Source organism: Pinus tabuliformis, chromosome 3_2 (assembly GCF_031772625.1).
Source record: "Pinus tabuliformis cultivar Carrire ecotype Pingquan chromosome 3_2, CPIR1, whole genome shotgun sequence".
Taxonomy (NCBI): domain Eukaryota; kingdom Viridiplantae; phylum Streptophyta; class Pinopsida; order Pinales; family Pinaceae; genus Pinus; species Pinus tabuliformis.
Genome location: NC_142302.1, coordinates 184,892,261 through 184,916,740, shown reverse-complemented (window position 1 = coordinate 184,916,740; position 24,480 = coordinate 184,892,261). Strand labels below are relative to the sequence as shown.

The 24,480-nt window shown below is 41.4% G+C and overlaps 1 protein-coding gene across 3 annotated transcripts in view; it reads left to right on the top strand.

The window, feature by feature from the left end:
* The window catches only part of LOC149180400 (endonuclease/exonuclease/phosphatase family protein), a 442,295-nt gene that overhangs the window by 25,623 nt on the left and 392,192 nt on the right, over positions 1-24,480 (top strand). For 2 of the 3 annotated variants that reach the window (XM_089416116.1, XM_089416114.1), the window contains exon 2: positions 18,487-18,598. In XM_089416116.1, the coding sequence (XP_089272242.1) occupies positions 18,487-18,598 (112 nt within the window). Of the gene's footprint in view, positions 1-17,356; positions 17,481-18,486; positions 18,599-24,480 lie in introns of those variants that run through there. The other variant, XM_089416115.1, reaches the window with a different exon arrangement.

Genomic DNA, 24,480 nt, shown 5'->3' with positions numbered 1-24,480 from the left:
TGAGTTATGTCCCCTTTTTCCTTACCTTTTTATTTATAAATAACTATAGAATGCAAAATTGAGCAAAATCGAATATTCCAATTAGCCATGGCTAATTAGGAATATTACATTTTTCCAGGGACGTTTTGTCCAAAAATATTGGTGTCCATTTTGTGATTAGTTTCTTCCTAGAGTTTCTGCAGTTTATTTTTGTGAATATTGCAATCGTGTTTTTATTCAATATTTGCAGTAAAATTATTTTGCTCAGAATTAAATACATTGAATAATTACCATTGGTTGCAATAAGTGATATTTTTATCAAATTTTCACACTGAGGGGGGAGGGTGCCGAGGGACTCTTGGGGATAGTGACGGGCCACCCCTTTGTTGTGTAAGATAGCTTTGGTGACCCCTATGGCTTGAGTGTGCCCTTTTTGCTAAGTAGGTGGAAGGAACACCTTGCTGATTTCTGTTGATGAAAGAGAGTGGCCTTCACAGTTTCACCTCTTTTTGACTGAAGGAACTTTCCTTTGATGGCATCATAGTTTGGCTAGGGGGTGGCCCACTGCCAAAGAAGATAATACACAACTGTGCCTATGTTGGGTAAAAAAATGGCTCACCCATCATCAATTTCAGGTATCTTTTCAAATTAAAATCAGGTAAGTGTATTTATATTTCAAATCTACACTTTGATAGTTATTTGATGTCGTGAATGATGTTCATGAATTTGAAAACTAGATTTTATTGCTTGTTGATATGAAATTTGAACTCATATGTGTATGGTTGCAACTTGCATGCTTGCATCTAGAATGGGAATTAACAAAATTTAAGAGATACCTTTTGAATTAGTTAACCTGTAATGTGATGGCTGTAATAAGTTTTTTAAGGATATTATATAGCTGGAAGGGCATATGATTTCAGCCTCTCATCTTCACGAACAACCATGATCACTGGTTGGTAATGGAAGAACCCAGTGGGTCTCAAATTATGAAGGCTAGTTTTACACCAGCTAGGCAAAAGAAGTCTGGGACATGCTACTCAAGGGCAGGCTGTCTTATTGAAATCAATAAATCTGATACAAGAGTGAAAGCCAATGTTTTATGATAAATATTAAGTGAGGAAAGTCCTCAGTGTTGATTTGTGGTAGCATCGAATGTGCTCTAGCTATGAAAATTGGCGGAGAGGCTAAGGCACATAAGATCTCCAAGGCCCAGAAATGGTTTGGGGAAATTTCACCTGGTTGGAGTGATATTAAAATAATTAATATTTTTAATGGGGTTCCTAAGTCTAAACCTAAGAAAATTAATATATTAATGGGTATTAATATAAAGCTGGGTGAGAATGTTCTAAATGACATGGATTGAGCCAAATCTAATCTTAACCGTTGATTAGGGACTTAATCTCCGCTGTTGAAGACTCAACAGGAAAAGTATAAGATGAGACTTGAGGGTTAGTTGGAGATACACCAAAAATTGATCTGTCAGTTCGATTTTTTGGAGCGGGGTTTGGTGAAAGAATCGAACCAGTGATCTGTTGCAGCGAGGGGTAGTTCGACATGAGGCCGAGAATAGCAGAGATAGTGCCAGAGAGACAACGCAGACCCTGGAGAGGCTGACATAGAGTCAATTAGGAGCTACGCAGAGGTTGAAGAGGATAGCGTGGGTGACGCAGAGGTTCTGAGAGTTGACGCAAAGGCTTCAGTAGCTGCGCAGAGGCTAGCAGAGTTGATGCAGGGCCAAGAGGCAGCGTCAGAAGAATTTTCGTGAGGCAAACTGAGTGCTGGTGAGCCGGGAAGGGTGAGGCACTACTGCCGAGGATATTCTCTATTGGGTGAGGCATTTCTAGCACCCTAGATGTATTAAAAAACAACATAATAATAAAACCCTCATATCTGCTGCACTGGTTTTTCCGCATTGGGTTTTTCTGGGGACGATTGTCCAAAAATAACGATGTTCCTTGTGTGCTTGTCTCAGTTGTTTCAGTTGCTGATCTGTATATGAGTTAAGGCTGCATTTGTGTTTATTTCATTATTTATATTTATAAATAACTTGTTAATGTAATGAATAAGTAGGAGAAATTAAACCAGATAATGCAGTAGGGATTTCTAATGTGTTAGACTTAGAAATTTCAACATGGTATCAGAGGATTGTAGATCACAGGAGGACTTAAGGCACCAACAGTAATCTGAAGAATTTACAGCAGTAACAGTTGTCCCGAAAGACAACGTTGTTCCAGAGCAGAAGCAGCAGAGAAGAAGTGATGCAGAGGGCCTGCGTCATCATTTCGAGCCAGGAGGACGGTCAGCACAGAAGCAGAGGGGCAAATCAGAACTACGCAGTGCTTGATCATCTTTCTCAACTAGGAAGGATTGACGCTGTGGCCAAGAGGAGCAGATTCTGTCATTGCTGGGATTGCATAGAGCCTGAAAGGCTCAGTTTCTTCACTTGTCGGGGCTTGGGGAGCTGTGGGTAGATTGTGATTGAGAAGTTGGTGGGGTCTTGTTTTTGTTGGTGCAGAACAGTACCTAAGGGACAAAACCAAGGTAGAGGGAGTCACTACCTTGATGGATTTCTAGCTAAGAAATCCATATCCGAGTTGCAGTTGCAGGGAGGATTGGAGAGGAGCGGTTCGACATTTGGTGGGAGGATTTCCAGCAAGGAAATCATGACTTAGAGGGAGATTTCTAGGAGGGAAGTCGAAACTCAGAGGAAATTCAGAAGAGGAGCTAAAATGGTAGTGAACGGACTGAGGGATCAAGACAGGTTAGATGGGGCTTCCAACTTTGTCATCTCGAAGGCCAGGATTCTGGTAGTCCTGGATCGACATTGCATCAAGGACTTTGCCTTGAGATTTGTGGCTATCCCGGTCGACCGAGATGAAAATGAGAAGTATGAGGATGCAATGGCGAGGGCAAAGTGCATGATCCTTGATGGGGTCAAAGATCATGTCGTACCACATATTGCTGAAAGGAACACAACAAAGGAAATGTGGGATACTTTGACGACCTTGTATTAGGGCACTTCCGTGCAGCGGAAGATGCTATTGGAGAATTAGCTGCGGTTGTATCAAATGCAGAAGGGAGAGCAGATGGATCCATTCCTCCTTATATTGCAGGAGATTCATGACTAACTTGCTTCCATAGGGTCTACAATGGATCCAGAGTTCATGGTGGGAACTGCCCTGAATGCAGTCTCCGAGGAGTGGGAGACATTTGTCCAAGGCATTTTGGGTAGAGCTACTCTTCCGGGATGGGAGGAGATGTGGGCAACTCTTTGCCAAGAAGAGATCAGGAGGTTGACCAACGCTGGGAGTAGTGGCAAGGGAAGTCAAATCAAGAAAGAGGAGGAGGAGGATTCAACTTTAGCATCTGCGGGACATCAAGGGAAGAGGAAGAAGAAGGACATCTCCAAGGTGAAGTGCTTCCATTGTGGGGAGCTGGGACATTATGCATCCTAGTGTCCAAGGAAGACAAACAAGGGAGAGGCTTCCGACTCCAAGGAAACTCCAACTAAGGTGGAGAAAGAGGTTGAGACTGATGACGACTGTTCCATGAGTGCTCATGCACTTCTAGAGAAGAGGTGGGGAGACATGAAGTTGTAGTCAGGAGGAATACAAACTAGGGGCAGGATCCTTGAGGTGCCTAAACTCTTGGATCATATCCGGCTATGGGAGCCCTTAACGACAGTAGCAAAATGACAAGTGTCGGGTGGAGAAAAGAGTAGTGGAGCAGCAAGGCAGTGCTTGGGTGCAGAAATCTAAGGCAACGCAATAGAGGTTGCAGCAGTGTGAGAGACACAAAGGTGTTTGCAACAGCGTAGTGGCAGCAAAGGGAGCATAGTATAGCAGCAGAGGCAGCTTCAGTTTCACGTGGCTTCCATACTGACTGGGATGTTAGTATTTCTATGAGTTAGTTGCCTACTTCTTGGTAATTGAGTTGCAGTACAGATGTAGCAATGGTAGTGGTAGTGTCATAGGCAGCAGTAGTGCAAATGATTTGAGACAGCATGCTAAGCATCAACAGAAGTACCGGTGCGGAAAGATCAGTGTGATGTTTCAGTGGTGGAGCATTATTAGAGCACATTCCTCGCTAAGAGGGAGTGTTGATTTGTGGTAAGATCGGATGTGCTCTAGCCATGAAAATTGGTGGAGAGTCTAAGGCACATAATGTTGATTTGGGGTAGCATCGGATGTGTTCTATCCATGAAAACTGGTGAAGAGGCTAAAGCACATGAGATTTCTAAGACCTAGGAATGGTTTGGGCAAATTCTACCCGGTTAAGGAGATATTAAAATAATTAATATTTTTAGTGGAGTTCTTAAGTCTAAACTTAGGAAAAATAAAATATTAATGGGTATTAATATAAAACTGGGTTAGAAGGTTCTAAATGACACGAATCAAGCCAAATCTAATCTTAGCCGTTGATTATAGATGTAATCTCGGCCGTTGAAGGACCAACAGGAAAAGTATAAGAGGAGGCTTGAGGGTTAGTTGGAGAATACACCAGAGTGATCGATCATTCGATTTTCTAGAGTGGGGTTTTTTAAGAGAAGTCGAATTAGTGATCAATCTGCAGCGAGGGATAGTGAGTACGAGACAGAGAGGCAAAGATAGTGCCGGAAGAGCAGTGCAGAGGCAGAGAGGCAGAGATAGCGCCGAAAGACCAGCGCAGAGGCAGAGAGGCAAACACAAAAGTCAGAGGAAGCCACACAGAGGCTAGTAGAGACAACACAGAGGCCAAGAGGGCCTGCGTCATCCACGCAGAGGTTGCTGGAGTGACGCAGAGAGAGAGGCTGCGCAGAGCCTCAGAGAGCTGATGCAGGGGGTTTTCAGGCTAATGCAGAGGCTAGGAGGTTTGACGTAGTGCTTCAGTTGTGCTGGGGAGGGTTTCGTGGGGCAAATTTTCTGAATATCTGCTTCTGAATAGAGAGTCATTACTACCGCATTAATTTCTTTGTCGGGTGAGCCGATTTGGCGCCCAATTGTACTCAGATAGATTGCATAAGAAAATAACCCTCAGAATTGCTACATCTTTTTTCCCATGTTGGGTTTTTTTGGGGACGAGTTGTCCAAAAATAACAGTAACACTTGTGTGTTTGCTATTTCTTTCAGCTGTTGATCTGTAGATGGTTGACACTGTATTGTGTTTATTTCGATATTTATATGTTTAAATAACTTGTTTGTAATTAACAAGTAGGAGAAATAAACCAGAGAATACAAATAAAATTTCTAACGGGTAATACTTAGAAATTTCAACATGGTATCAGAGTGTGGTTGCAGATCACAGGAGAGCTGAAGGCACCAGCTGAAGCAGAGCATTTGCAGCAGAAACAACTGTCTCGAGTGACAAAAGCTGTTCCTAACAGAAAGCGACAGAGAAGGGTTGACACAGAGGGACTGCGTCATCAGTTCCGGCCAGAGAGAGGTCAGCGTAGAGGTTGAGGCGGGAAGAAAAAGGCTCACGAAGAGCCACGTAGAGACCAAGACGGTTGACGCAGTTGGCTTGGGGAGCATTTCAACCAATGTCGAGATTGTGCAGAGCCTAGAGGCTCAGTCCTTTGGTTGCTGGGGCTTAGGAAGATGTGGTCAGTTTGCGAGGAGTGAAGCTGGTGGGGTGTTGTTGTTGCTGAGACAAAACAGTGCCTAACGGGGCAAAACCAATGTAGAGGGAGTCGCTACCGAGGCGGATTTCTAGCCAAGGAATCTGGATCAGTGTTGCAGATGCATAAGAGATCGGAGAGGTGCGACTTGATGGTTGCAGGTGGATTTCCAGGAGGGAAATCGAGACTCAGAGGGAGTCTAGCAGAGAACTTCCAGACGGGATGTAGATACTAGAGACTCAGAGGGAGTCAAAGAGAGAACTTCCAGAGGGAGGTAGAGACTCGGAGGAGTAGAAAGGAAGAGCAGAGAGATGGCCATGAATGGATTGAGGGATCAGGACAGGTTGGACGGGGCATCCAACTTTGTGGTCTGGAAGGCTAAGATCCTGTCCATTCTAGATAGACATCGCCTTGAGAACAATGGCTATCCCAGTTGACCCAGTTGACAATGAAATGTACGAGGAGGCAATCGCCAAGGCGAAATGCATCATCTTTGATGGGGTCAAGGATCATGTGGTCCAACATATTGCTGAGAAGGAGACAACAAAGGAAATGTGGGACACCTTGAAGACATTATACCAGTATACTTCCGTGTAGAGGAAGATGTTACTTGAGAATCAACTGCAGTCATACCAGATGCAGAAGGGGGAGAAGATAGATCACTTCCTCGGCAGATTGAAGGAGATCCGTGACCAACTGACTTCCATAGGGGTCACGCTAGATTAGGAGTTGATAGTGAGGACCGCCCTAAACGCAGTTTCCGAGGAGTGGGAGACATTTGTCTAGAGCATTCTGGGCAGGGCGAATCTTCCATATTGGGAAGAATTGTGGGTAGCTCTTCGCCAAGAAGAGATCAAACGACTGTCTAAGATGGGAAGTAGCAGCAAAGGAGTCCGGATCAAGAAGGAAGAGGAAGAGGATGCAACTCTGGTATCTGCGAGGAAGTAGGAGAAGAGGAAGAAAATGACCTCTCCAAGATTAAATGCTTCAACTGTGGGGAATTGGGGCATTATGCGAACTAGTGTCCTAGGAAGAAGACTAAGGGAGAGGCGTTTGACTTCAAGGCAGCGCTAGCGAAGGCGGAAAAGGAGGTAGAGGAGGATGATGATTGTGCCATGAGTGCTCATGCACCTTTAGAGAAGAGGTGGGGAGACATCGAGCTGTAGTTAGGAAGACTACAGGTGATGAGGGGCAGGATCCTGAGGTACCCAAACTCTTGGATTATACCTTGCTACGGGAGCCCCGAAGAGAGAGTAGAAGGACGACGGATGTCGGTAGAAATATATGTGGATGAAGCGGCAGAGAGTGCTACAGTGCAGTAGTCTTGGGCAGCGCAGAGCTAGCAGGCTGCAACAGTGCGAGAAGCACAGAGGAGGTTGCAACACTACAAGATGGCACAGAGAGGTTTGTAGCAGTGTGAGAGGCAGGGAGTTGTTGCAGCAGCGCAAAGGCAATAGAGGGAGCACGAGATAACGACAAAGAGAGCTTCAACATCGGGAGTGTTTCTAGCTTGACAAGGATGTCAGTAGTTGGGTGGATCAGTTAGTTACTTCTCAGTAACTGAGTTGCAGTGCCGTAGCGATTAGTAGTAGCACGATGCAGCATGATGAGAGGGGTTTGCAGTGCAGATGCATTGTTGGGAGAAAGGACCAGCAACAACACAGATGCAGAGGGAGCTGTCGTATGGATGAAATAGTGGCAGTGGCAGAGTCATGGGCAGCACTATAGGATGCAACAGTGGCAGTGGCAAAGCCATGGGTAGTAGTACAGGATGCAACAATTCAGAGGATGTTGGGTGGGGAGGCCTAGCATCAGCGCATGTACCGGTGTCGTATAATCAGGGTGATGCTTAGTGTGGAGTATTACTAGAGCACAATCCTGCTAAGAGGGAGTGTTGATTTGGGGTAGCATCGGATGTGCTCTAGCCATGAAAATTGGTGGAGAGGCTAAAGCACATGAGATCTCCAAGACCCATAAATGGTTTGGGTAGATTCTACCAGGTTAAGGAGATATTAAAATAATTAATATTTTTAATGGAGTTCCTAAGTCTAAATTTGGGAAAAATAAAATATTAATGGGTATTAGTATAAAACTGGGTTAGAAGGTTCTAAATGACATGGATCAAGCCAAATCTAATCTTAGTCGTTGATTAGAGATGTAATCTCGACCATTGAAGGATCAACAGGGAAAGTATAAGAGGAGGCTTGAGGGTCAGTTGGAGAACACATCAGAGTGATTAGTCATTCGATTTTCTAGAGTAGGGTTTGCTAAGAGAAGTTGAATTAGTGATCAATTTGCAGCGAGGGGTAGTGAGTATGAGACAGAGAGGCAGAGATAATGCCGGAAGACTAGCATAGAGGCAGAGATAGCGCCGAAGACTAGCGTAGAGGCAGACGCAAAAGTCAGAAGAAGCCACACAGAGGCTAGCAGAGACAACGCAGAGGCCAGGAGGGCCTGCGTCATCCACGTAGAGGTTGTTGGAGTGACGCAGAGAGCCAGAGAGGCTGCGCAGAGCCTTAGAGAGTTGACGCAGGGGGTTTTTAGGCTGACGCAGAGGCCAGGAGGGTTGATGCAATGCTTCAGTTATGCTGGCGAGGGTTTCATGGGGCAAATTTTCTGAATATCTGCTTCTGAATAGAGAGGTATTACTGTTGGATTAATTTCTCTTTCGGGTGAGTTGACTTGGCACCCAATTGTACTAAAAAAACTGCATAATAAAATAAACCTCAGAATTGATGCACCGGTTTTCCCAAGTTGGGTATTTCCGAGGACGAGTTGTCCAAAATAATGGTGTCACTTGTGTGTTTACTATTTCTTTCAGCTGTTGATTTGTAGATGATTGAGACTATATTGTGTTTATTTCGATATTTATATGTTTAAATAACTTGTTCGTAATTAACAAGTAGGAGAAATAAACCAAAGAATACAGATAAAATTTAGAACGGGTAATACTTAGAAATTTCAACACATAAGATCTCTAAGACCCAGAAATGGTTTGGGAAAATTGAATTTCAACCGGTTGGAGAGATTTTAAAATAATTAATATTTTTAATGGGGTTCCTAAGTCTAAACTTAAGAAAATTAAAATATTAATGGGTATTAATATAAAATTGGGTGAGAAAGTTCTAAATGATATGGATCGAGCCAAATCTAATATTAGCCGTTGATTAGGGACTTAATCTCGGCTATTGAAGACTCAATAGGAAAAGTATAAGAGGAGGATTAAGGGTTAGTTGGAGATACACCAAAAATTGATCTGTCAGTTCGATTTTCTGGAGCGGGGTTTGCTGAGAGAATCGAACCAGTGATCTGTTGCAGTGAGGGGCAGTTCGACACGAGGCCGAGAATACATAGCAGAGAGGCAAAGATAATGCTAGAGAGATAGCGCAAAGCCTGGAGAGGCTGACGTAGAGGCAGTTGGGAGCTACGCAGAGGCTGAAGAGGCCAACATGGGTGATGCAGAGGGTTTGAGAGTTGACGCAGAGGTTAGCAGAGTTGACCCAGGGCCAAGAGGCAGTGCTGAAAGAATTTTCGTGAGGCAAACTGAGTGCTGGTGAGCTAGGAAGGGTGACGTAGAGCAACAAAGAAGCTTGGAGCAGCTTTCGCTTTCCAGCTAAGGAGCTGCCATTGTTGCTATGGGATCGTTCATCTTGTGTTTGATCAGCCGGAATATCTGTCCCCAAGGAGAGGTACTACTGCCGAGGACATTCTCTGTTGGGTGAGCCATTTTTGGCACCCTAGATGTATTCAAGAAGTTTCATAATAATAAAACCCTCATATTTGCTGCACTGATTTTCCTGCATTGGGTTTTTCCGGGGACGATTGTCCAAAAATAACGGTGTCTCTTGTGTTTGTCTCAATTATTTCAATTGCTGATTTGTATATGAGTTAAGGTTGCATTTGTGTTTATTTCATTATTTATATTTATAAATAACTTGTTAATGGAATGAACAAGTAGGAGAAATTAAACCAGATAATGCAGTAGGGATTTCTAACGTGTCAGACTTAGAAATTTCAACACTCAGAGAATATCTGAAATAAATTGATAAATTAAATATCTTATGTTGTTGAACTCTGCTTAGAGGTTTGAGTGGAAAGTTCTCAAAACTTTCCTTAATAACATTCATGGTTTAGCTCCCTTGCTCGGACAACTATATGGCCTAATATTGCTGGAACATATCATGAATTGGGATAGGGATAGGAAGACCTAGAGGTCTTCCTTTCATTTGTGCTCTTAGACTAGCTATGGAGAATTATCTTATTCTTGGAGCTACTATGAAGCATGGATCTAGGCTATTTGGGAAAACATGGGAGTATTTATGACTTGTTGTCATATTGGAAATGTATGTTGGTGTTCTCTTTTATTTTCAGATGATAAGAAATTTTGTTGGATTATGGTCTTCATGAAGAAGCCTTAGTTTTGGCCTTTTCATCTAAATTTATAATGGATTGTGTTAGTTGCTAAGTTGTACCAAGTAGGAATGAAGACCCCATGGCCCAATGTACAAGCCGCCTATCAAATTTTTAAAGTTCAGAAGTCCAGCAGGGCAAATTTTACCCCTTCTACTCTCTCTTCTTCTATCTTATCTCTCTATGTAAATTCCATACACCCTTGGGGGAATTGTATAAAATGACACTAACATGATGAACTTATGTAATAGACTTAGACCCTCAAAACCTAGTTAGTAAGAACATCACTCTAGAGTGTTTTTTTTTGCTTAATTAATTATTTTCACTTTTTAGTGGTAAATAATTAATTGAGTTTTTACACTCACATCCTCCAAAGGTAGAGTGCGATTACTAATTGGGCCTTGAGTGTGTTTTCTAAGTCTAGGGTCAATGTATATTACCATGCTAGGCATTGTCTCGAGTCTCACGAAATTGCAATAGGGTATAGTAGGATTTTTAAATAATTAAAATTTTCCCATAGGATGGGAATTTTTAACTAATTTTTATGTAACAAATAAAAAAGTGGTGCTAGGAAATGTTGTTGGGCATGTAAGTACTTGATTGTCATCCTTGACTCCATGCCCAAAGGACAAGGCACTAGTCCAAGTCCTTGATGATCATCTCAAAGTCTTCTCCATAAATTTCTCTTCTTAAAATCGGTCCTTTCAACGCTAGAGAGAAAAACTAGGGCTTGGACTGAAATTTTAGGGAGGAGGCTTTTTGGTGGTTTGAGAGCCTAAAAACCAGGAGGTAAGTCTTGGCTACATGACCTATCATTTTGGTGGGCATCCACTCGAATTTGATCCATAAAATCTTTTCCTTAATAGGAAACCCTAGATTCTACTCCTTCAACTTGAGGACTTTCTTGAGGGTTTCGTGAGCCTTGGAATAACTGATCATCTTTGTAAGAAACCCTTTCTCTTTGGTCTTGACCTTTTGAATACCTATTGCCATCGAAAACCTCAAAACCCTAGGTCTTGAGCCTCCTTTTCTAGGGCTTTTCTTTGAGAATGTTCTGCTTCTTGGAAGCCATGAATCATTATTGAGCTTCTCTTTTCAATGAACTCTAGCTTGATCACTTTGTCCCTTATACCTAGCATATCTATTCTAAGTGATCTCCTTCCTACTGGGACTCCTCCCATCGGTGAAAGTTCATAAAGAGCGCAGGGTTTTGGCTGAGGTGACATTGGGCCTCTACCCCATTGTTAACACTTGGTCGAGCATTTTTCTTGTAGGGTTTCCCTCTTCAAGGCCTGCTAGATTTTGTGGTACCAATGTTGTAACTATAAACTTATGTCACGGTGCATTTTAACTGTAAATATTTGTTATCTATTGTTAAACACACATGGGAAACATAAAATAGGAAAGATAAATCATGTGAGTACAATTTTTATTAACAAGAGATATACATTTATAGTACAATATCTGACCGTTGGGTTCCACATCCCAAGGTCTCTTGGACTACTTAGTCTATTCAGCTTCCACACTAACCCATTTAGGATTAGGTGTCCAACATTCCCCCCCTTAGTCCGAAGGGTTATGTATGAGTCCAAGAAGAGAGCTGTAATACAAAATGTGCAAATATGCATGGCAGCACTAGGCTGAATGTGCTCTATAAAATGTTGGTATAAAGGGCGGTGGTTTAAGGATGACCACCAACACTAGAATGCTTAGTGCAGTTCCCGGAACTCTTCCAAAACTGGCAAGAAACTGAAGTTTTCTGCTAGAGGAAGTGATCCTATTGTTTTAAAGAGGGAAACATTCAACCATAAAAGGGAGGTCTCACCCCACATAAAAGGTAAAAATTCAACCTGAAAAGGGAAGTCTCAACCTGTGATGGTTTAAGGATGACCAACAACTCTGGAATGCTTAATGAAATTCCTGGAACTCTTCCAAAACTGGCAAGAAGCTGGAGTCTTCTGCTAGAGGAAGTGTTCTCAATTGTGTTCCTGGAATTCTTCCGAAACTAGCAAGAAGCTGAAGTCTTCTGCTAGAGGAAGTGTCCCAGATTGCCAACTGAAGGCATGCTCAGGGGCATCTTTGTTTCTGGCTACAACTTTGAAACTGGTGTGGAAAGTTGTGGCTCAGGCTCGCTTGATGTGACTTTGAAGCTTGTAGATGACCATCATTTCTCCCCCTATCAGATACAAGGTGAGATGATGGAGAAAACTCAACTGCAAGACTGTTCAATACTCTGGAACAAGTTCTGACATGTGTTTGGAATATCTTCTTGGCTATTGATGCCCATTGCCAAGAAGCGATCCATCCAAGATGAATCTTTGTTCTTGCAGGATGTTTGTTTATGAAGCATCTGTGTGAAGAATGGCTGGTTTTATGACAGTGCTTACATGGATGAAGATCAAAACAGTGATCTTTCAAATGGCCAACTCGGTCACAGTGTTGGCATTTCACAATCTGTTGTTGTTGTTGTTGTTGCTGTGGAAGAGGAGCAGAGGCTGGAGGTGAACTGTCATGACGAGCAGGTGAACTGTCATGAATGAATCCAGCACTCTGAAACTGAATGGGCTTGGCGTAGTCTGGAATATGAAAGGACAAGTCCTTGTCGTATCCAAGACCAGTTTTGTGCTTGTTGTGGACAAGTTGTTCCCAAGGTCTGATGATGGGCTTGGGAAGTGCACACTGAGTTTCTGCATCTGCATGTACAACTGCTGCTTTATCTGAATGAACTGTAACATTATTGACTTGCTGTTTATGGGAGTCTGTTTCAATCTTCTGAACAGAAACAGGTTCAGAATGATGACTCCATTGCTGTAGTTCTTCTTGCTGTAGCTTTGTCTCAAGCTGCAAAAACTCAATATTTTCATGTGCATTTTGGAGACAAATTTTGATATTGGAAAGAGAGGTTTTGTTGATCTTAACCATCTCATCAACAGTGGAAAGTATTAAATTATTCAGTAGTTTCAATACATCATCTATTCTATCCATTTCAAACCAATATAATCAGAGAAGTGATGTTATCTTCAGCTACAAATTGGTCTATAAAATGATAAATAATTGCAACTATTAGATGAGTAGCAGGATGCCAATATCACCAAGTCACTGTAGCAGACAACACAGTACCAATTTCAATGTAGCAAATGACTCGCTGCTTTAATGTACTTCTCAAATTATTCAAACTACTCACACTGTTCGAATGCATAACCGAGAATTACTTCTCAAGAACTTTCATACGTTGATGCAGGCAACCTGCATTTCCCGGAATCACATTGCTTGATCATATCAAAATACCATTCAATCACTTGTTAAGAAAATCCCCTTCTGGCAAATTCAACTACTTTTGGAAACTTCTTTGTACAAAACAATAATGGTTATAAAACCGTGATTAGTACAAATTATCCCAAGTTTTCATCATGACTTCCATTTTTTTTACAAACTTTCACCCTGTGCTCCTACAGTTCAATCCAACAATTCGATTTCATTTCAATAGTGTCCAGGAATAGAGCAAGTAGCAAGACTTTTCAAACCTGCGTCCGGTTTCCACTTGCAACTTCATTCTGGTTTGCAACTCCTACATCGTATTTAACGTTTTCTTCAGCAAATCATCGTCCACAGGAATTGCATTAACATGCTTAACCTTACAAATACTCTGGCAAACTGCGTCTTCAACATTTCTGTCCACGCTGTCAATTCAGATTTAATTCATCAAACTTTTATCAATTCTGGATCGCACCTTCTGGCATGTCATTTCTGGATTATCAAAACGCTGTTTGCTCTCCAGCAGAACTCTGATGATCGATTGCAAATGAACCGATACATTCTTCAACATCCAGAAAAACCGTTACATTGCTTCTCCACTGCGCTTTTGACCTGTGATTCAATTCTCATCAGGCAATCAAACAACGGGTGAACGCATTGAACACAATCATTATTAATGGCAATGGCTTATCGAAGGCATCATTACAAATTCAACACCACTGCAGAAAATGCTTTAATCGATCTTGATATACATCGATTTTCCCACAATACCAATTTATCACGCATTCAACTGCATTCAATGTGTTATATTATTCAATCAACATCGCCATTCATGATTCAAGTGCTATTGAACCCAATTTCTTCAATTTCTGAACCTGCAGCTCAACACGATTTCAACATTTTTCATAACAGTTCAATTCAATGTTTATTAAACAATTGTGCCTTCTATAAAATCGACTCTCCAAGTCGATGTGCCAACGCCTTCCACAATGTTTAATATGTCAACAAACGGTGATCTATTTCAATCAACTATAATGCCATATAGTCTGCAAGTAATCGACCCTCCAAACAGAAACTTCAAGGCTGAACTTTAATCACCGCCTACTCTGCTGTAACACTACGGCATGATCTTAGCATTACCAATTAAATGCCAATGAAAACTTACCAGATTCGATTCAACGCAGTTGCTTCTCTCAGCGTTCCATCACAATAGCTGCACTTCCAATGTGTTATTCAACCATTCTTTTAAATATTGCTTATGGGACATCGATTTATTTGCGTTGTGGATATTATATCATTAGAGAGCCAAGTGTAAAATCAAGCATCGATTCACTGAACTTTATAAACCCAACTATACAACAGTTTGCCAGTCCAACATGCTTATATAAGAGCGTTCACCATAAACAGATGAACCATCGTCATTGTATATCATTCAACGCTTTTGATTTATAAACACAACCCATACAAGTGCGCATCACTAAAACCATTTCAGAAATCAACACCCAATTTATAAAAAACCACACTTATCATATTAAAACCACACATATCAGGCTTTACGCAACAACAGCACATCTCCACGCAGAATTGGCCAGTGAATGTATTTGCATATATTCAAAGCAAGGATTCATTCAATACGCATTCAATAAACCGTTGATACTACAAACACAGTGTTAAAAATGGGACAACGTTGCCAATCAATTCAAACGCATATACCAGAAGTCAGTTCAATACCATATACAAAATCGATGTATACCAAAAACTGCAGAGCCCATTCAACGTATTCAACGCATTCAACTTTGGACGTAACGCATTCAACAGGAGCGGATTCTAGGCGTTCATCAAAACGGCTCATCATTCAACATGTCAGCGTTTCAAGTACCATTTCAACGCAGATTCATCATACACCACTCAGCATTGTCAGTCATGAACCAGCGCTATTCATGAAGAAATTTAACGTACAGCGCTTCTGAGAATGGACAGATGCGTTATGAGGCAGTGCTGGAATAAGGCAGAGGCAGATTATTTCAGATCTGAGCACAGAATAATCAATGGAGGCGCAGGTGCAAAAAATGCCCTTTTTGAAACGTTTATGACAGTCGGAGATCTGAACAGTCAGACAGAGGGGCAACAAATTTTATGGACAACAGACACCAGCAGCAGTATAATCAGGTTGCAGCTAAAATTGAGCTGAAGAAATATTCATGAAATGATCTGCACATATAGATAAGGGCCATAAAACAAATGGCTCAAAAATAACTATGCAGCGCAGGAATACGCCTGCTCTGATACCATGTTAAACACACATGGGAAACATAAAATAGGAAAGATAAATCATGTGAGTACAATTTTTTTTAACAAGAGATATACATTTATAGTACAATATCTGACCGTTGGGTTCCACATCCCAAGGTCTCTTGGACTACTTAGTCTATTCAGCTTGAATGTCTTACATGATGAATGCTATTTATGTATCTATTCTGCATCTTGTGGAGTATTTTACTGTCTGCTGGTTCCTTGGCGTAAGAAGTCAATTCTCTGGTATCCTATATTGAGTCGTGAGCAAGTGGGTTTCTTAGATCTTGAATTTAGAAGGAAATGGGCTTGGAGCAATTAAGAAGGGAATCATGTGTAATCTGGATACTAGGTAATATAAGATAATTTATTACCTCAGAAACAGGTCAGTCGGATTGCTGAGTACAATAGTGCTGATGCAGAAGGGGAGCGCAGAAAATGGCTCTGGAATAAAGCAAGGTGAAGGAATTAAAAAAGTGTAAAGTGCTAAGCTAATACCTAAAAACTGAGCAGGAGAAATGGACAATCTGAAATACACCTACAAAAAGATGCAAAAATGTCAGGATCTACTAGTGCGTCACTCCCCTACCATCTGAGGCCAAATTGAGGAAGCTCCAGATAGTATACTGTCTGGAAGAGGAGTCGGAAGACAATGTGGACTGTGTATTTGCATGGACAAGGTCACTTGCCACTGAGGCCCGCGTGGTCTCGTGTGACTACTGGTATGGTATATGGAATGGCAATGTCGCTTGGGTGTCTTGGAGAGGATTTGGAAGTTGAATTCGAGAAGAGATCTTGAGAAAAGCTGTGCAGTTGGATGGGGAAGTTGTGTATTGTTGTGCGTATCATTGAGTGCCGGATCTTCTTCTTAAGCAACAAACCAATTGGTTGGTGTAGCTTCTTCTGAGACATAAACCTTCTGAGCTTTGAAAATTTCTCAAATTCGTGAGATGTTCAATCATAGTGATGAAAGTTAGTTTCTAAGTTGCTAGTGGGATCAGTTAGACTATGTATTATATTTGTAATTTGGACTCCGCACTTTACTTTCTTTATTTCCCCTATATCATTGTAAATAATTCATAGGTGACTTGGTCAAACTTGACCACTCACATAAATATGTAGATTTTATCTTAACCATAGGAGATTTGGTTGATGATCCCTCTCGAGTCTCCATCAATTTTGTACTTCTATAAATAGCTAACGCAATATAGTGCGTACATCTGTGTTCATTGTGGGGATCTCCTTTGTTACTTGCATACTTGCTCTCAGGTTTTCCTTCTTGTGTGTTAGTGATTTTTGCATTGCTGTTTTTGTGCTCATGTTACATGACTCTCTGAGGGTAGTTTATTGGTACATTTCTCCCAAATACTTCCCAAGATGCAGATGGTTCTGGATGTGGTAACCAATTCTACAGGAATGACAACATGTAGTTGGAAACAGGTCCCCGGCTACAGAATGAGAAAATACTTACTCACCATCATCTCTAATGTGTTAGGTAAGAGCCAAGGATGACCTTGCAAATGTGTTTAATGATAAAATTGCCTACCAGTGTACTTACAGTGATGTGTTACAGAAGTTGGAATGTGCGAATGGAAGAAGACATTAAAGTGATATCATTTAGCAAAAAATTTCCACACCAAATGAAAGATTAAGCGAATATTTTATCTCTAGGACCGTGAATAATATAATGTGTCTAGTTTGAGTTGATATGAAAATGGAAGTATATAACCTCTCTCTAAAGAATCTTTTTTATTGATGGTCCATCGATGGGATATCTAAGAAGGTTGGGTTCATGGTTTAGGAAATTTATTTCTTCAAATTTTGTGCAGGAAACGCGAATGTCTGCCATTGGCATAGCTAAATGGAACCAGACATTGATTTGTATGAATCTTTGTATTGGTTTGTGAGGAAGGAAGGGATCTGTAAATCATGTTCTTCTCTATGCATGGTATACCATTATTGCTTTAATGTTAGGGTTATGTTAGACAGTACGGCTATGCCATAATTTCAGGCAAACAAACATGATTTTCAGCCTTAGTTTTTTAGTTTGCAGTAGGTTGGTTTTAAAGCCATTATGCAAGCAAGATTAACGAGCTTTATGTGGTGAAGATTCATATTTTGTTGGTTGTCTCATATATAATGTACCGACTGAAAGAACTTACATGCCTGCACTGCCATTCTGGCAAAACTGATTGAAAAGAAGATTGTGTTATCAATAGGTTTTTGTGCTCCAGAAAACACCTTCACGTTTTCTGGCTTATTTGTAAAAACTTATTATATTCAAAGCCCCTCATGAGCACACAATGAGGCGACTCAAATCACGAGCTTTTGGTCTTCAAAGTTGAAACTTCTTATATTCATGATAGAGTGCAGGAAGCCTGGAAACACCTTGGTGATTGACCATTGGCAAAATATATCTAAGAGGTCATTGCAATTTTACATGAGATCAATGTGAAAACTTTCAACTGATAATTGCTGATACCATCTGTAAATTCCCTGGAGACAACTGCTATCATTTGGGATTGTTGGTTTTTCTTGTTTCCCTTATAGCATTACTTTAGTCGTCATGTTAAGTTCAAGTAAATTCTTTCATAACAAGTTTTCTCATTAGTTTCCCTTCTTGATAACATGAACCTTTCTGTTACCAATATGAGATTTGGAAGGAATACATTACTGCTGAACTTGGTGATTCTAATCTCTGGTCTATAAGTATGCTCAAGGAATCTGAGTATAGTCTAATTTCTAATATTTGCAGTTTTCACTTACTGGTTTCTACAAAGTGATGTTTCATCTGTACATGATTAATGTGTTACAGATTTGTAATTGTCTTCTACTTTTCCCTGAAGCTATGAATCGATGATCTACTGTACTTTCAGCTCGTAGAAAACAGCTTTTCAATCTACTGAATTGTTTGTCAGAAGGCAACATACTGATAAATTAATGCTGGTCTGCAGGAAACAAAGCTTTCAAGACAAGAACTGTCAGCAGACATGACTAGTGCAGAGGGATATGAAGCATTTTTTTCATGCACACACACATCATTTAAAAGGCGGAGTGGGTACTCTGGTAATTTTATCCACATCTATACTTTTTCTTTTCAACTTGTGCTTTTCTGTGAATTGTTGTTTGTTTCTGTGACCTCTTGAACCCTCAGTTTTAATGTAAAGTCCTAAAGCTCAAGTGACCTTGGAGAAATTAAGAGGGATGTCTGTGTCACCTTACAAATCCTCATCACACTTAGGCTGGTGCTCCCATGGCTTAAGGAGGGCAACTGTAGAATAGGATTACTAGAACTTATGCAACAAAATCCAAGGTAGGTGAACTTATGCAATAAAGTCCAATGTAATATCCCCAAGGAAAATTTACAGTAATAAACAAAGCATGCATAGTAAAAATACAAAGAAATATTGCCACACAAATCAGACCATGATATAGAGCCAAAACTGCGCTGTGCTAAGCCATTTTATTATGAAAACATGGGGTTACAATCTGATGTTTGGAAAGTGTGCACCTGGGCTTGCCTAAGGCAAGCTAGCAAAACCCAAGTGAAGAAGACAAGTGTAGTGTCCCAAACCAAGAAAATTTGGAGCAAACTTTTCAATATAAAATTTCTATTCATTTAACAGAAGATTGCCATGTAAAACCCAAACACCAAAAATTTCATTGAAACCATAAATTCACAAATTGCATAAAATCTCATTAAAAATCACAACACGAGGAACAATGAGAAATGCAGCAACCAAAATCCAGCTTTATTATATATGGAAATAAGCCAATACAATAGCTGGGAATGACTCTCCGGTCTCCAAACTGAAACAGAAAACAATCGCTACACCAAGGGGAGATGGGTGCTCATCCAATCTCTCTAAATCACCTGAGAGTTTTTGTCCTGGGGCTACCAATGGAGTAGAGAACCATATTCTCAACCTCTCATACAAGAAACAATACTCAATCCAAGATATCCTCCAATGGCCTCCTCCTCTTTTATAGATCTGATGGACCCCTCTAGAATCTTATATTTTATTACTATTTTAATCATGGAGCACTTTTCCCTCTTTTATTTTAATTAAAATATTCTTTTTAATGCGGGAAAAGGGTAAATTGGCCACCATGTCTTCTTAGGTCACTGAAACTCCCATCATGTTGATCTTCTCGTTCTGGTTCCAACGAGCAATTACACTGGGGTGTTCCATCAATTAAGCTCCCTAGAATGCCACCTCGAGCATAATTAATTAAGTTATGCCCAATAATAATGCTGATTTTTGAAAGTTGTCGGAATGCAATGGAATGAAAGGCAAATTGTGCTGATGATGGAATATGTCAAGCGAATGCTATCAAATCCCATAAAAACTCCTCAAAACTCCATCAGGACCCCTGATGACATAAACTTGCTCCACTGACCTGGCCATCCCCTGTCCTGGAAATCCACCCTAGCTGTACTATGGAGAAGAATAAAAATGGGGACATGACAGTCCACCCACCCCAAGATTGCTCGCCCTTAAGAAATCCAAATCTGTGGACCAATTTGGTGGCCCAACGCCACTGAGACCCAATGCTCGGATCCCATACGAACCATTGTTCCTCGTCATGTCTCCAAGCTATCGAAACATGACTGGATCCTCCAATACCTGGATCCCATGTCCATCGCTGACTCAACTTGCTGCCAGTAGATCCACCTGGATCCCAATGCCACCAAGAAGGAGCGTTAATGCTACATGGCTCCTGATGTGTTGTAGCTTCGAGTGTGAACGTTGCCCTACCAACTGTGTGCCAACTCATCGCCTCTCTTCAATCCAAACCTTGGCATACCCCAAGGTCAGTCTCACCATACTAACGCTGTGTTGAGATACTGATGAGTGGCCAACCCACATTTTGCATGCCGACTAGAGCGTGTAATATCCCCCACCTCTAAGGGCTCTTGCTATACACTTCTCCCGACTAAGAATGATACTCCGGCAATAGGATACCAACTCATGGTATCCCGCTAATCTAAGTCATGGACTCCAGTGTAAGGAACAAGTCTACTATATTGATGTTGGTCCATGCTCAACTCATGCTGCCCTATCTGGTTGGTCAACAATATCCATCGGGAAAGTCTAGCCTCTCTCCTTGTAATGGGTACAAGTAGCCAAACTGTGCTGCAACTTGCAAGCTCTGTCTGTGTACTCCTGGAGAGGGCTGCTGCTTGAAAATGTTGCAACTCAGCTAGCTTCCACTACACCTGTTTGTACCTCATCAATGCGTAGACCCAAAGATGGATGCACTGCCATCTCCCTCGCCTGATAGGAAACTCCACGCTCTTCCAATCCACCAATCTCCTGCCAAACTGTCTTGTCATACTCCTGAGGACAAGTGTCAGCGAACATCGTCACCCTACTAGCTGTCTGTACATCTGTCTGCTCCTCATCAACGACTAACCCCAAGGGTGGCTGCTCATCCTCCATCACCAAATGGCTCTTCGAAAAAGGCTCATCATGCATACTATGCACCTCATCCTCCTCAACTGACTCACGCTCCATCATATGTTGCTCATGCTGACTAGTCACTGGTGACACACTATCCTAAATGTCTCTCCTAGGAGCTCATCATATGAATCTGGGCTGATGTCAATGACTCGCCATGACTTATTCTCCTCTATGTGGTCTCTATGTTGAATCATCAACCGCTCATCTGCTCCCTGATTTCTTTCCCACATGGGAACTATCAACTGCTCCTTGTACTCCTCTACCACACATGGATGCATATCTGGGCTATTGTCATCAACTCCATATCACTGCTCGTGCTCCTCTAAGGTATCATCGTATGAACCCATGGACTCGTCCAACGGGAGTCCTCATCTTGACAGACATAAAGAATATCTTCCTGCTCTACCGCTGCCATCTCCTCAGTGTCACTTAAGCATGAGTGGTCAGGTCCCCAAGGTCCTTTGCAGATGAAGCAAAGTCCCTTCCTCATCTCATTCATGCTACATGAGCCCCCAAACCTGAGATGCTCCTCCTTGGTCAACTGTCTCCTGAATAGCCCAATGTTCTGCTCAACCACCCTCTCGGCTAGATCATAAGCAGCAGGTGAGACCAACTGCTCTCTCCTCCAAACAAACAACAATCGAGACTGCAACTCCCGACAAATGGCATCACGACCTCTCATACATGAGGACAAGATGGACTGCATGTGTGCTATGACTCTGTCAGGATGATGTTTCCTAATGCTGAAGAAGCATTGGAACATCTGTAGGATCAAATCGTCACACTCTAGATCAAACATGATCTCGTAAGTCCAAGTCATTGCCATGTCTCCTAGAATATTAAGCTTCTTCCCAAAGGTAGAGCCTGCACTGTTGTCCAAGTCCTAGAAAGTTTCCACTATCAACTTGAAAACTCTCCTCATAACACCATCAATGTAGGGCGCTATAGGGGCTGTTAGTCTCATGTTGTTGCTGAGACAAGATGCAACGGGAAGTCTAACCCCTTCACAAGGTTCCTCCAAAAACTTGGGTCGTATGGGAGCAAGCATAGTTGGTCTTAGAGCCCAAAGTAGTTTCTTCCCTTCTAACTGGCTCGCTTTAGAAAGGAGGGCGTCTAGTTCATCAAGTTTGAAGAGAGTTTTCCATGTGACCTTCATGTGCTTCAAATCTGTTCCAAGAGCAAAAATTTGGTGTCCTATTTCCTGCCTCTTCTGCATATCCTTTGGTTGTTCTCTCTGAAGAATGGCATAGACCCCTCTTGATAAAGCTCTGTTGTCTTGCTTGGGTTTCTGGTCTAATGATGCATGGTGGTTCAAAGAACTCATTTCTGTGATGTTCAGTCTTCTCAATTCATTCACGAGTGTTGTGAGCCTCTCCATGGTTTAGTTTAATGAGGAGAAGAACAAATGAGGTCACTGTTTTCTTAGTTTAATGCATTTTTCTGTGTGGTATTTGGTCAACCATCTCATTGTTAATTGCTGTAGGCGAAATATTTTTATTGAGGCTAATTGCAAGCATACAATGACACCTCAATGGAGTACCTAGATATCTTAATCTCCAATCTCGGGAAGTTAACACAGCCACTCATGAAACCTTACATCAGTGAGCAAGACATTGCGTTTTCCTTATCATATTAAGAAAGATGCACAACATAAAATATAAGATGGAACCTGGTGTTGAATAGCAGCCAAATGTGCTTTCGAAATTGTGATGAGATATATGAGCTGCTATCGGTCTGCGTGTAAATCTGGCAACACTGGACAAGCTGCTACAGGTATCATAAAATTTATACGAGCTGCTACAGGTGTGCAATTAAATTTGGCCTTACTAGGTAAGCTGCTACAGGTATCAAGAAATCATTTCCAGTTCTGGAATATGAATAGGTTGAGGCAGTTTGATTCCCGGCTTGGTATCATGATCTGCCACTAAGAGACAATAATTTGGCACCCTCGATCCATCAACGATGCATTGACATTTTGTCCCCAACTGTTAATGCCACTGCCCCTGTGACAACCTTCTTATCTTCGAGGCAGAGAATTTGTTGGAGAAATAGCAGAGATATAATAACTTATAAGTCTTGAAGTACAATGGATGCCAACAAAAAATCTTTTATATCCCAAGTATAATCTTCTTAGAGCAACATACCAATATTGGTTTGGGTCAAATACTGCCCAGATATCAGACTTTAAGCCAAACCCAAAACATTGTGATATGTCCAACCCATAATATAGTAACCAACTTATATGTATGCTGCCCAGAAGTGTTTGTGACTCCTTCAACTAACCCAGAATGGTTCGAACCAGTGTCAGGGACCACCTTGACTGCAGGGAAAAAAAAAGAGAAGTCCACGCAAATCTGATATCATAGCCACTCTCTGCTCAAATTCGTCCTTAGCTTTAATACGCCCTTCATTCAACAGACGCGATGCTTATGGCTTGTGTATGATAATTAGAAACCTCCAGCAACAATATACGCTCAACAAACATTGGAAATCTCTTGGCCCGGAGAAAATGTTGCGGCCTTCAAATAAATCGAAGGTTGGAATAATTCGACTCCCTTTGGAATTAATTCCGGTCTTTGAATTTCAACACGGCCTTGGAAATAAAACTCGCCCAACAAGTTGGCAAAATGACTTGGGCTTGAAATTTGTTACAACTCAAGAATTCGACCCTCACGGTCCGCTAAATCAATTGTTGTCCTCTTCTAAATGCAAACTCAACACTTCACATCTCATTCACAACTTGTCTCAGAAAAATGACGACTCATCCAAGGTAATTATCGGTTTCTGAAATGTTGTTGTTGATGCCCTCGCCCCTTTCAACAACAGTCAGTTCTTTCAATACTGAACTCGACTTAATAAAATTGTTGGGCTCCTGCAAAATAAAAATTCAATGCCCTTGCCCCTTACATGATTTTCGAATTCTTTGCCCACCAGGTAAATTAGTCTCGGGCTCGCAGTGATGTTTCTGGCTTCTTGGCGGCTCGAGGAATTCAACCTTTACAATTGTGAATCGACTCTTCTATATTTCGGGTGAATTCGACGGACGACTTCTATGCTCCACTTGAGATAGTTCTCCGCTCCTTGTCACGCATAAGGAATTATACCTTGAACCCTGCCAGACAGATGCATCTTGCAGTATGAATAGTCCACGGTCTTCAGTTTGCAACATGAGTCTCGACCTTCATAAAAATAATCGGCCTCTTTCACAAAAATAAAATCAACCTTTAAACCTTAACCAAATATGCCTCATGGAATTTTCATAATATTCCCTTGTAAAATATAGTCGGTCCATCAATAAAATCGTGTCGCAAAAAAAAGGTACACGAATTTTTGGCCCCTTTTTGACAATAGCCGACTCGACCCCCAAAGTTAAAATTTCGTTTTTGGCCCCTTGAAACACGCAATTAATATTCAACCCTTAATTTGCCTAGTCCTGTTGGCCTTGGAATAAATTTCACAACCCCCACTAAAAATAATGTGCCA